At 50.8% G+C, this 12,603-nt stretch overlaps 1 protein-coding gene across 6 annotated transcripts in view; it reads left to right on the top strand.

Moving 5' to 3' along the window:
• Positions 1-12,603, top strand: part of SLC8B1 (solute carrier family 8 member B1) — a 38,494-nt gene that overhangs the window by 9,742 nt on the left and 16,149 nt on the right. For 4 of the 6 annotated variants that reach the window (XM_037743805.1, XM_037743789.1, XM_037743793.1 and 1 more), the window contains 9 exons: positions 5,349-5,501; positions 5,589-5,641; positions 5,777-5,834; positions 5,976-6,081; positions 6,164-6,331; positions 7,572-7,679; positions 9,800-9,859; positions 10,145-10,275; positions 11,012-11,153. In XM_037743805.1, coding sequence (XP_037599733.1) covers positions 5,349-5,501; positions 5,589-5,641; positions 5,777-5,834; positions 5,976-6,081; positions 6,164-6,331; positions 7,572-7,679; positions 9,800-9,859; positions 10,145-10,275; positions 11,012-11,153 — 979 coding nt within the window. Of the gene's footprint in view, positions 1-5,348; positions 5,502-5,588; positions 5,642-5,776; positions 5,835-5,975; positions 6,082-6,163; positions 6,332-7,571; positions 7,680-9,799; positions 9,860-10,144; positions 10,276-11,011; positions 11,154-12,603 lie in introns of those variants that run through there. The other 2 variants (XM_037743817.1, XM_037743814.1) reach the window with 2 other exon arrangements.

Here is a 12,603-nt window from a genome sequence, read left to right as displayed (position 1 = left end):
GGGAGGGAGAGAGAGAGAGAGAGAGAGAAAGAAGAAAGAAAGAGAGAGAAAGAAAGGGCACGGTGCTCATCCTGTAATCCCAGCACTTCGGGAGGCTGAGGTGGGTGGATCACATGAGGCCAGGAGTTCGAGACTAGCTTGGCCAACATGGTGAAAACCCGTCTCTGCTAAAAATACAAAAATTAGTCAGGCATGGGGCACACGCCTGTGATTCCAGCTCCTTGGCTGAGGCAGGAGAATCACTTGAAGCCGGGAGGCAGAGGTTGCAGCGAGCAGAGATCATGCCACTGCACTCCAGCCTAGGCGACCAAGCAAGACTCCATCTCAAAAAAAGAAAAAAGAGAAAAGAAAGGAAAGAAAGCTACAGTAAGAGCTACACAGTGACTGTTCTCGGCTTTGTGGGCCACATGGTTTCTGCAACCTCTCACTGCCTCACAGTGCCCGAGCACCACAGAAAGCACGTAAATGAATGGGTGTGGCCCAGTACATATTTATGGATGTAGAAGTTTGAATTGTATATAATTTTACATGCCATGAAAAATTCTTGTTTCAATTTATGTCTCCCAGTCATTTAAAAATCTAAGACTCATTCTTGGCTTGCAGGCTCTGCACAGTCAGATGGTGGCTGGATGTGGTCCAGGGGCTGAAGTTTGCTGACCCTTGGCTCACCCATGTGTTAAAGGGGAATCATTCCATTTGCCGGGCACGAGTGTTGGAAAGGCTACACAAAATCATGTAGTCATTCAAGCAGCCATTAACACAAATGTATTAAACCCCTGCCACAGGCCAGGCTCAGGGAAAATACAGGAATGCAGACGGAAAAATTCAGGCCAGGTTTCGTGGCTCACGCCTACAATCCCAGCACATTGGGAGGCTGAGGTGGGAGGATGGCTTGAGGCCAGGAGTTCAAGACCAGCCTAGGCAACGTAGCGAGACCTCCAACTCTCTCTTTTCTTTTTTTTTTTTAAACAGAGTTTCGCTCTTGTCGCCCAGGCTGGAATGCAATGGCACGATCTCGGCTCATTGCAACCTCCGCCTGCCAGGTTCAAGCGACTCTCCTGCCTCAGCCTCCTGAGTAGCTGGGATTACAGGTGCATGCCACCACGCCCAGCTAATTTTTGTGTTTTTAGTAGAGACAGTGTTTCGCCATGTAGGCCAGGCTGGTCTCGAACTCCTGACCTCAGGTGATCTGCCCACCTTGGCCTACCAAAATGCCTAGATTACAGGCATGAGCCACTGCACCCAGCCCTCGAGACCTCCGTCTCTACAAAAAATAGACCTCCGTCTCTACAAAAAATAGACCTCCGTCTCTACAAAAAATAATTTTAAAAAAATTAGCTGGGCGTGGTGATGCATGCCTGTAGTCCCAGCTCCTCAAGGCAAAGGCAGGAGGATCACATGAGTCCAGGAGTTCGAGGTTGAAGTGAGCCATGATCACCCCACTGCACTCCAGCCTGAGTGACAGAGCACCTTTTCTCTAAAATAATAAAATTCAGTAAACAAGGTAATGAACAAAATAAAGATTGTGATAACTGCTACGGAGGCAAAAATTGGGTGCTAACAGTGGGGATGGGATAGTAACTGCTTTACACAGAAAGCCTCTGAGGAGGGCAAATTTGAACACCTGTAATTTCATTTGATTTCTCTGTCAATGGGGTTGGTATAATTAGTCCTGTGTTACAAATGAGACTGAAGCTTAAAGAGAGGGAGGGCTGCTACAGATGCAGCTCTTAGATGGTGGAGCTGGCCGAGTGTGGTGGCTTATGCCTGTAATCCAAGCACTTTGGGAGGCCAAGGTGGGCGGATCACTTGAGGTCACGAGTTCAAGACCAGCCTGGCCAACATGGTGAAACCCTGTCGTTACCAAAAATCACAAAAATTAGCCAGGTGTGGTGTTGCATGCATGTAGTCTCAGCTACTCAGGAGGCTGGGGCAGGAGAATCGCTTGCACCCAAGAGGTGGAGGTTGCAGTGATCCAAGATCACACCACTGCACTCCAGCGTAGACAACAGAGCGAGACTCTGTCTCAAAGGAGAAAAGGGGATGGGCGTGGTGGCTCACACCTGTAATCCCAGCATTCTGGGAGGCCAAGGCGGGTGGATTACTTGAGGTCAGAAGTTTGAGACCATCCTGGCCAATGTGGTGAACCCCATTTTTACTAAAATATAAAAATTAGCTGGGTGTATTGGCGGGTGCCTGTAGTCCCAACTACTTGGGAGGCTGAGGTATGAGAATCAGTTGAACCCGGGAGGCAGAGGTTTCGGTGAGCCGAGATCATGCCGTTGCACGCCAGCCTGGGTAACAGAGCAAGACTCCATCTCAAAAAAAAAAAAGTCGAATTGAGTGGCTGAGTGGATATTATGCTCAGGCTGTCCTGATCTAAAAAAAAGCATTTGGGTATTTTTTTTTTTTGTTTTTTTTTTTTTTTTGACAGGGCCTTGCTCTGTCACCCAGGCTGGAGAGCAGTGGTGCCATCATAGCTCACTGCAACCTCAATCTCCCGGACTCAGGCAATTCTCTCACCTCAGTCTGCGAAGTAGCTGGGACCCCAGGCGTGTGCCACCATGCTGGCTCATTTTTAAATTTTTTTGTAATGGGTCTTACTATGTTACCCAAGTTAGTGTCAAACTCCTGGGCCTAAGTGATCCTCCTGCCTCAGCGTCCCAAAGTGTTGGGATTACAGGCATGAGCCAGTGTCCCTGACCACTGATTTTGTCTTCCCCACTGGCGTGTGCTTTCTGAGGGCACGGCACTGTAGAGGGATTGAGGGGGTGTAGCCTCTGCTCAGGGGATACTGTGTGGTGGGCAGAGCTCTTAGCAAAAATTGGTGAGAAGGCCAGAGGCTCAGAGATAAGAAATCTTGCCTCCAGTTTGGTGTTGGTGGGAGTTGAGAGAGGGCTTGTGGAGGAGGTGGAACTGTGGTTTGACAAAGCTTTAAAAAAAGTATAATGAAATATACATAACCTAAAATTTACTGTCTTAACTTTTTTTTTTTTTTTTTTGGAGATGGAGTCTTACTTTGTCACCCAGGCTGGAGTGGAGTGGTGTGATCTTGACTCACTGTAACCTTTGCCTCCTGGGTTCAAATGATTCTCCTGTCTCAGCCTCCTGAGTAGCTGGGATTACAGGTGCACATCACCATGCCTGGCTATTTTTTGTATTTTTAGTAGAGATGGGGTTTCCCCATGTTGACCAGGCTGGTCTTGAACTCCTGACCTCAAGTGATCCACCTACCTCGGCCTCCCAGCGTGCTGGGATGACAGGCATGAGCCACTGCACCTGGACAGACTTGCAGTTTAACCATGACATTCCTATCACATTCATCATACGGCTGCTCGTAGCCGGTGCTGGTGCAGACTTGTGAGAATTGCTCATTTCCCATTCCTGGGGAGAGTGAATACAGGTAGAACTTGGGCAGGGCATTCTGGCAAAATCCAGCAATGTTGAAGATCCCCCGTCAGGACCTCGACAATTTCTTTTGGACTACTATTTTGTTGGGCATTTGTTGACTTCCAGTTGCCATTTTCTTGTTCTAGAACCACGTATAAGTGTAGTAAGCTAGAGGTGCCGGGGAACTAAAACCTCCATCCAGCAATCCTCTCCCAGTGGCTGATGGGAGTTGGTGTATAAATACCCCAGCTCCCTTGCTCCCAGATGAAGCTCATGGTGGTGGTAACCGGCTCAGCCCAGCTTTCAATGGCAGCTATCCCCTCTCTGTACCACTTCTTTTCTCCTATTTTATTTTCTTTCTCTTTTTTTTTTTTTTCTTTTGGGACAGGATCTCACTCTGTCACCCAGGCTGAGTGCAGTGGCATAATCCTAGCTCTCTGCAACTTTGACCTTCCAGGCTCAGGTGATAGCTCAGACTATAGGCGTATGCCACCAAGCCCGGCTAATTTTTTGTAGAGACAGGTTTTGCCCTGTTGCCCAGGCTAGTCTCGAACTCCTGGGGTCAGGTGATCCTGCAGCCTCAGCCTCCCAAAATGCTGCCATTACAGGCACGAGCCACCGCACCCGAGCTCACTTCCCTTTCTCTGTGTTTGTGTTCCTTCACTTTCCCAAACACACTATTCTATCTCAGTCTTTGTCTGAGTCAGCTTCTGGAGGAACCCAGACCTGAATGCCCTCTGACTCAGCACTTTCACTTCTCAAATCCCCTCTAACAACGTTTTTCTCTCACGTGCTCAGAGAGTCATGTGTGAAGAAGTTCACTGGTTATATTGAAAAATTAGACATACCCAATTGCCCAGTAGGGACATGGTTATCTCAGTGATGTATCACCCATAGTACGAAATACTCTGCTATGGTAAAAGACTCCTCAGGAGGCAGGGGAGAACACTGGGTTCTGGTGCTTCAAACTGCCTGGGTTCCAACCCTGACTCTCCCATTGAGTGCACACGGGCATTGTCTCAGTCTCCTTATCTATTTAATGGGCATGATAGTAGTTCCTTCCTCGATTATTGTGGAGAGTAGAGATACTTTTTTTTTTTTGGGACAGGATCTCTGTTGCCCAGGCTGAATGCAGTGCTGCAGTCACAGCTTACTGAAGCCTCAACTTCCCGGGCTCAGGCGATCCTCCCACCTCAGTCTCCTGAGTAGCTGGGACTACACATGCACACCGCCATGCCTAGCTATTTTTTTTTTTTTTTTTTTTTGCAGAGATGGGGTCTTGCTATATTGTCCAGGCTGGTCTTGAAATCCTGGGCTCAGGCAATCCTCCCACCTCAACCTCCCAAAGTGCTGGGGTTATAGGCATGAACCACTGCACCCAGCCCTCAAAGAATTATTATACAGATTAATTGAGATACATTTTAAGCTCTTAGCACTATGCTTGACATATAGAAATCACTATGGTATGTTTCAAATTCTGTGTATTAATGTGTGTTTGCGTGTGTGTGTGTGTGTGTGTGTGTGTGTATGTGTGTGTATAAAATGGTAAGAGCAAATTATAGAAATGAGATTTAGGATGGACCCATTTCTATTAAACAAAACAAAGTGTGTAATAGGGTATATGTATAAATGTAATTGATCTGAGAAATGTCTGTAAGGATGTGCTTCAAACTAATTATGGTGGAACCACTGGAGGGGGGAGATTATGGAGGGCAGGGATAAGAAAGCGGAATTTAGAAATCTTTATTATTTTTTTAAAAAATGTATTCATAAATTACTTGTATCAATTTCAAACAGATGTTTATTTTTTAAATTTAAATTGCCTAGTTGCCACCCAGAGGGTATGATGGCCTTGGAGACCAGGCTGGAGGGACATTATTTTTAGCTGCTTAGATAGGCCTAGTCCAGTCCTCGGGGAGGCCTCTGACTCTGATGTCCCCCTCCTTGTCTTCCTGCAGTGTCGCAAGGTGTGTGGCCTGAATGTCTCTGACCGCTGTGACTTCATCCGGACCAACCCTGACTGCCACAGTGATGGGGGCTATCTGGACTACCTGGAAGGCATCTTCTGCCACTTCCCTCCCCGCCTCCTCCCTCTGGCTGTCACCCTCTATGTGAGGCCCTGCCCCGGGGGGCTGGTGAGAGGGGCTGGTGGCCCCGGCTGGACTTGACTCTCCCTTCCCCGCCGTCTGCCCACCCAGGTTTCCTGGCTGCTCTACCTGTTTCTGATTCTGGGAGTCACCGCGGCCAAGTTGTGAGTTTGGGCCTGGGCTCTGGTCCGGCTTATCGTTGGGAGGAGGGGCCCCAGGAGCCTGACATTCAGTCACCCTGGGTTTGGGGGAAGGATAGGTCACTATGGAAATGCTTCCTGTCCACTTTTTCTCCATAGTTTCTGCCCCAACTTGTCGGCCATTTCCACCACGCTCAAGCTCTCCCACAACGTGGCAGTATCCTTTTGTCCAGTGTCCTGTGCCCTGGAGGGAGGGCAGTTGTGGGGTGGCTGGGGGACAGGGTGGTGGCACATGGCCCAGGTAAGGCCTGGGTGGGCTGCAGCTGCGACCCTGGCCCCCCTTGACATACACCCCCATGGTGTTACCTTCCTGGCATTTGGAAATGGTGCACCTGACATCTTCAGTGCCCTGGTGGCCTTCTCCGACCCACACACAGCTGGCCTGGCCCTCGGGGCACTGTTTGGTGAGGGCAGCCCCGGTGAGGGGGGCGGGCGAAGCAGCAGGAGAGGGTGCAGGGCAGCTGAGATCTGGCGTCATCTCCCCAGGCGCTGGTGTGCTGGTTACCACGGTGGTGGCCGGAGGCATCACCATCCTGCACCCCTTCATGGCTGCCTCCAGGCCCTTCTTCAGGGACATCGTTTTCTACATGGTGGCTGTGTTCCTGACCTTCATCATGCTCTTCCATGGCAGGGTCACACTGCCGTGGGCTCTGGGTGAGCAGCTGTGGGGCTCAGGTGGGAGATTCCAGGACTGATGGGCAGGAGGTTTAGGAAGTGCCTGGGACAGAGGGATGTGAGGGGTGATCAGTGGGGGTCTTGATTTGATGACAAGCAACAGAAACCCTTCTCAAGCTGGCTTGAGCAAAAAATGGGAACATGCGGGCCACATAACCAAAGAGGCCTGGCAGAGCCGGCGGCTGGGGAGGGAATATTCAAAAGCTTCACAATTTTTTGGCCAGGCATGGCGGTTCACATTTAACATTCCAGGACTATGGGAGACTGAGGCAGGAGGATCACCTTGGCTCAGGAGTTTGAGACCATCCTGGACAACATAGTGAGACTCCATCTCTACAAAAAAGAAAACAAAATTAGCTAGGCATGTGTTCCTGTGACCTCGGCTACTCTGGAATTAAGGGCAGGAGGATCCCTGGGGCCTAGGAGCTCGAGACTGCAGTGAGCCATGATTGTACCACTGTGCTCCAGCCGGGGCAACAGAGCAAGACTCTGTCTCAAGAAAAAAAAGTTTCATAATTTCCAATTTTAACAAGCAGTACAGGGGGATCTAACTGGGGCTACCCGGATGGTGACAGCAAGCATGCTCCCTGCAGATGGCTCCAGGGGGATGAATGGAGGCACAATTCGTGCAGAAGGATAATGAAACCCACAAGGGACACTGAGATGCAAGATACCCAGGGGCCAGCAACAGTGGGAGCTGTGACCACACCCATCCCCCGTGGCAGAAGGGGCAGGGAATGGGGTGGCGGAGCCCGTTGAGAGCTGGAGGGCTGGAGATGCACTGAAGAGGATCACAGGCCCTGCCAGAGACACGCAGCAGGGAAGGAATAGGAAGAAACACTCCAAACTCCCGAAGCTTCCGATTTCCTGTCTGGCCTCCCATTGGCTGAACCTGGCTGTAGCCAGAGCTGCAGGGCTGCCTCCTCCCAGGGCACGGAGTGGGACACCGACCCTTAGTGCTCGAATGGCGGCCTGGAAGTCGTTTGCTGTGCCTGGCGTTACCTCCTCAATTGCAAGAGAGACAGGAAGGGAGATGGTCCTGGGAGGCGGGAGGAAGGAGTGGGGAGCTCAGAGAAAAGGCCAAATTTGCCCACTGGTACCGGGCTGGGCTGACACATATTGCCACCACTAACACCAGTGATAGATAGAGCTGCCAGCCCTTGTTCTCTGGGCCTGCAGCCAGGACACCACTTGGTGACGGCCTGCACCGTGTCTGCAGGGTACCTGGGCTTGTATGTGTTCTATGTGGTCACTGTGATTCTCTGTACCTGGATCTACCGATGGCAACGGAGAGGATCTCTGGTCTATTCCATGCCAGTTACTCCAGGTAGGTGTCTGCATCGGACCTCAGAGAGGACCAGCGGGGACTGGGAGCCTCTGTGCCCTTCACTGCTGCCCTGGGTCTCTTGAGGCCATTGTCCCCACCAAGTTCATCTCCTCTTCACCATGTTGGCCAGGATAGTCTTGATCTCTTGACTTCATGATCCTCCCACCTCAGCCTCCGAAAGTGCTGGGATTACAGGCGTGCACCACCATGCCTGACCTCTTTATGCTTTCTCTACTCATCCTGCTGAGGTCCTGCCTCTATGCTTCCATGGGTGCCCATGAGCATCCTCATCTTCTGCAGGTTCAAGTGTGCTCCTTCCTCCTCTATGCAGTTGCTAGGGCAATCTCTCTAAGAATCGACACTGCTCCCTGCCCTGATGTTTCCCAGCACTCTCAGGGTAAAACACAAATGCTGCCATGACAGGGACACCGAGAACTAAAAAATAATTACAAAGAAATCAATAGTATTCAAACATAGTCATATAAACAAATACATGCACACATACAAATACATGCACATATATATACAAATACACAACTCACACACTTAGACAAATACATGCACACACACATACATGCACACACACAAATACAACTCACACACATATATGCACACACATACATCCAACATAGATAAATACATGCACACACATACAACACACACAGATATACAACTCACATATACATTTATAGATATACAAATATGCAGCTTACACACATATACATGCACACCCACTCACACAACTCACACATACATGCACACAAATACATGCACATACACCCAACATATATATAAATATATGCACACTTACACACACATATACACAAATATGTGTGCACAACACATGAATATATGCACGCACATGCAACATGCATGCACATATACAGAAATTTATGCTCACATGCAACAAATATGTGTACATACAATACATATATATGAATACATGTACACATGTGCAACACAAATGCATACACATCTGAAACAAAAGCATACATGCACATGCATACACAGATACACAACACACATATACAAACACGTGCACACAACACACAAATATATGCATGCAGACATGCAGTGCACATAGAGACATGCACACACTATACAAATATGTGCACACATGCAACATACACAAGTATATTCACACACATAACACACACAAATATGTATATACACACCACACACATGCAACACAGATACTTGCGCATACATGCAAACATACAATTACAAGCATGCACATACACACACAAAAACATAAATGCACAACATACACAAACACAAACTCATGTACACATACATAACAAATACATGCACACACAACACAAATACATGCACATACATACACAACACACAAATACACCAATACACAACATGCAGTACATATACACATACATGCACATACACAGCACATATACAAATACATACACACACATACATAACACACACACAACACACTCAAAGGCAGCATCAGAGCTAGAGTGGACTCCTCACTCTAGGAGGGCCGTTTTCCTTACAGGCCCCAGGCCTCAGCATCCACAGGCCTCCTGAGAAGAGAAAAATAGCATGGGTTCCAGTTTCTGAAAAAGACAACACTGAAGTCAGTGAATGTCTGAGTTGTGTCTTCAGATGCCTCTGTTAACTTTAGCATTATAGCTGCATGCTTCCGTTTGGCCGTGTTTGGTGAATTAGACTTTCTCACTGTGCAGGAATTCCCGAGCACGCATGTAAACTGCTAGAAATCCAAAATAAAGAGGGACTGGACATGGCCGGAGCAGTGGCTCAGGCCTGTAATGCCAGCACTTTGGGAGGCTGAGGCGGGTGGACTGCTGAGGCCAGGAGTTTGAGACCAGCCTGGCCAACATAGCAAGACCCCATCTCTAAAAAATTTTTTTAAAAATTAGCTGGGCATAGTCTCAGCTACTCAGGAGGCTGAGGTGGGAGGATCGAGTGAGCCCAGGAGGTCAAGGCTGCAGTGAGCCGTGATCACGTCACTCCAGAGAAAGCTCCTGTCCCACACAACTAAGTAAATAAGATGGCTGGACGCTTGCAGCTTACCCCTGCTCTGTCCCAGCGGTGCCCCTTGAGAACGGTCTGGGTTCTGCAGCTGAGCCTGTCTCCTGCAGAGATCCTTTCAGACTCCGAGGAGGACCGGGTATCTTCTAATACCAACAGCTATGACTATGGTGAGTTCACGCCCTGTGCTTAGCTAGAGTGGGGGTCCCAGGGCAAGGCTGGGGTAGAAAGATGGAGCCTTCCAAGACCTGGGTTCCAGGAATGAGGCTGCAAATCGGCCCTATATCTCACTGCAGCTCAGGTGAGCCAAGGGCCAGGGTCACCTGCCCTCTGCTGGGCACTGGGCTTTGCCTTCTCCCCAAGGGCTGGGAGGACCGGTGGGGTGGGAGCAGGGAGGGTTTCCTGGAGGTCAGGTCAGCCGCAAGCACACCTCACCACCCACCCCCTACACGTAGGTGACGAGTACCGGCCGCTACTGTTCTACCAGGAGACCACGGCTCAGATCCTGGCCCGGGCCCTCAACCCCCTGGATTATATGAAGTGGAGGAGGAAGTCAGCGTACTGGAAAGCCCTCAAGGTGTTCAAGGTAGGAGGGGGCCTGGAGCCAGGCTCACAGCCTAGTGACAGCGGGAAGACAGTGGCTACTGTACCCTCTCCAGCTGTATGAGAGGGAGGGCCTGGGGTCCGCTGAGACCCTCTCAGAATACATGGGGAAACTGAGGCATGGAGCTTGGCTGATGACTTGACCTGGCGCTTTGCCCTCCAGCGGCCCCCAAAGACATCCATATCCCAACCCCTTGGGCCTGGGAAGATGCTGCAGTCACGGCAGAAGGGCCTTTGCAGACATGATGGAAGATCTGGAGACGAGCCTGGCTTATCCTGTGGCCCAGTGTCATCACAAGGGTTGGCACGGAGAAAGAGACAGGAGGGGCAGAGTCAGAGACTGGGAAGTGGCCACAGGTAGAATGATGTGGGGTCAGGAAGGCAGGTGGCCCTTGGAAGCTGGAAGGACCCTCATGCTCCCCTAGAGCTTCCAGAAGGAGCACCCCCTGCTGACCACTTGACCTCAGGACTTCTGCCCTCCAAAACTGTCCAGGAAGACATTTGTACTGTTGAGAGTCACTCTGTTTGTGGTCATTTGTGCCAGTAGCCAGAGGCACCCAGGCGCTTAGCCAGAAGCACCCAGGCGCTTAGCCTGGGACCTGCATACAGTTGGCGCTCGAAAACAAACGGCCAAGCTCTTGAGTCACTGAAGTCCGTCTGTGGCTGGCTGGGACTCAGGCTTCCCTATGGACGCCCTCCCATCTTCGCCCCCTTGACAGCTGCCCGTGGAGTTCCTGCTGCTCCTCACCGTCCCCGTCGTGGACCCGGACAAGGATGACCGGAACTGGAAACGGCCCCTCAACTGTCTGCATCTGGTCATCAGCCCCCTGGTCATCGTACTGACCCTGCAGTCGGGGACCTGTGAGTACCCCACCCCAGGCCAATCCACCTTGCTCCTGCTTCCCACATTCTGCAGTTTTCTTCCGCCCAGGCTGGAGTGCAGTGGCACAATCTCAGATCACCGCAACCTCCCCCCGTCTCTTGGGTCCAAGTGATCCTCCCACCTCAGCCTCCCGGGCAGCTGGGATTACATGTGTGGCCACCACACCTGGCTAATTTTTGTATTTTTCATTGAGATGGGGTTTCACCATGTTGGTCAGGCTGGTCTTGAACTGCTGACCTCAAGTGATTCACTCACCTCAGCCTCCCAAAGTGCTAGGATTATAGGTGTGAGCCACCGCGCTCGGCCAGTGGAGTTTTCGTCACAACCACACCAGGGAGGTTTTGGCTAGAGGTGGAATCCTGGACATACAGCAGGCGCTTACTATGTGCCTATGCCATAAGGGTCACCAGCCTGGAAGTTCGCCCTCCTGCAATCAGTTGGTCCCATCCTGCTGGCCCCAGATGGAGGCTGCAAAACAGGTGGCCCCTGGGCCACGTCCAGCTCTCTGGCTTGTTTGCCTGCATTTAAAAATTGGGGGATTTTACATTAAAATCTGGATTTTGGCTTCTCAAGATCCGGGCCACATTCCTGAAGGCAAAACTGGCTGGAGCAGAGAAGGGGCACCCACTATGGGGTGTCTGCGATATAAATCATCACAGTAGCCTCCACTGCCTGCTGGGTGCCCCGGGCTGACCTTCCTTCCCTCATTTGTGCAACCTGGCTGGTCCCCACTGGCATTTGAATTGTCCCCATCTGCCCCAGAATGTCCTTTTCTTTCTTGCCCTTCTATGGTGGAGGAAATGCTCAAGCTTCTCGTCCCACATCTTATAGCTTCTGCTACCCAGGTTTCTTCCCGCTGTGTAACGAGTACCTCACTATCATCTGGGCTCCTCCCCCTCAGCCCAGGGCGTCGCTTGGAGGTAGGGGTAGGACTGCAGCATAGATGTGTGGCTGGGCGTGGCATTGTGCACTGTAACAGTGTCAGGATGAAATGGCCGCCCTGCCACATTTTCCGTGAATTTTCCCCCTGGTTTGTGGGAGGATGAAGGTGTGGAGGGAAGGAGACTAGGAGGTGAGGTGATTGATGTGGAGTGACTCAGAGCTGAAAAGGGCCACCCCCCAGGGCTGTCTGGTTCATCACAGCCCGTTGGAGGGAATCATTCTCCATCCATTCTCCATGGAGCTGGGAAGCCTTGCCTTTCAGGCCAGGGCAAATGCAGGGACCTGCTTTTCCAAGCGTTGTGCCTGCCTGCCTGCCTTCCTTCCTTCCTCCCTCCCTCCCTCCCTTTTCTAAGCGTTGTGCCTTCCTGCCTGCCTGCCTTCCCTCCCTCCCTCCCTCCCTTCCTTCCCTTCTTCCTTCCTTCCTTCTTTCTTTCCTTTTCTCCCTCCCTTCCTCCCTCCCTCCCTCCCTTCCCCACCTCCCTCCCT

This window comes from Cebus imitator, unplaced genomic scaffold (assembly GCF_001604975.1).
Source record: "Cebus imitator isolate Cc_AM_T3 unplaced genomic scaffold, Cebus_imitator-1.0 Scaffold8, whole genome shotgun sequence".
Classification (NCBI taxonomy): domain Eukaryota; kingdom Metazoa; phylum Chordata; class Mammalia; order Primates; family Cebidae; genus Cebus; species Cebus imitator.
The sequence above is the reverse complement of the archived record's forward strand: the minus strand, read 5'-3'. Positions and strand labels throughout refer to the sequence as shown.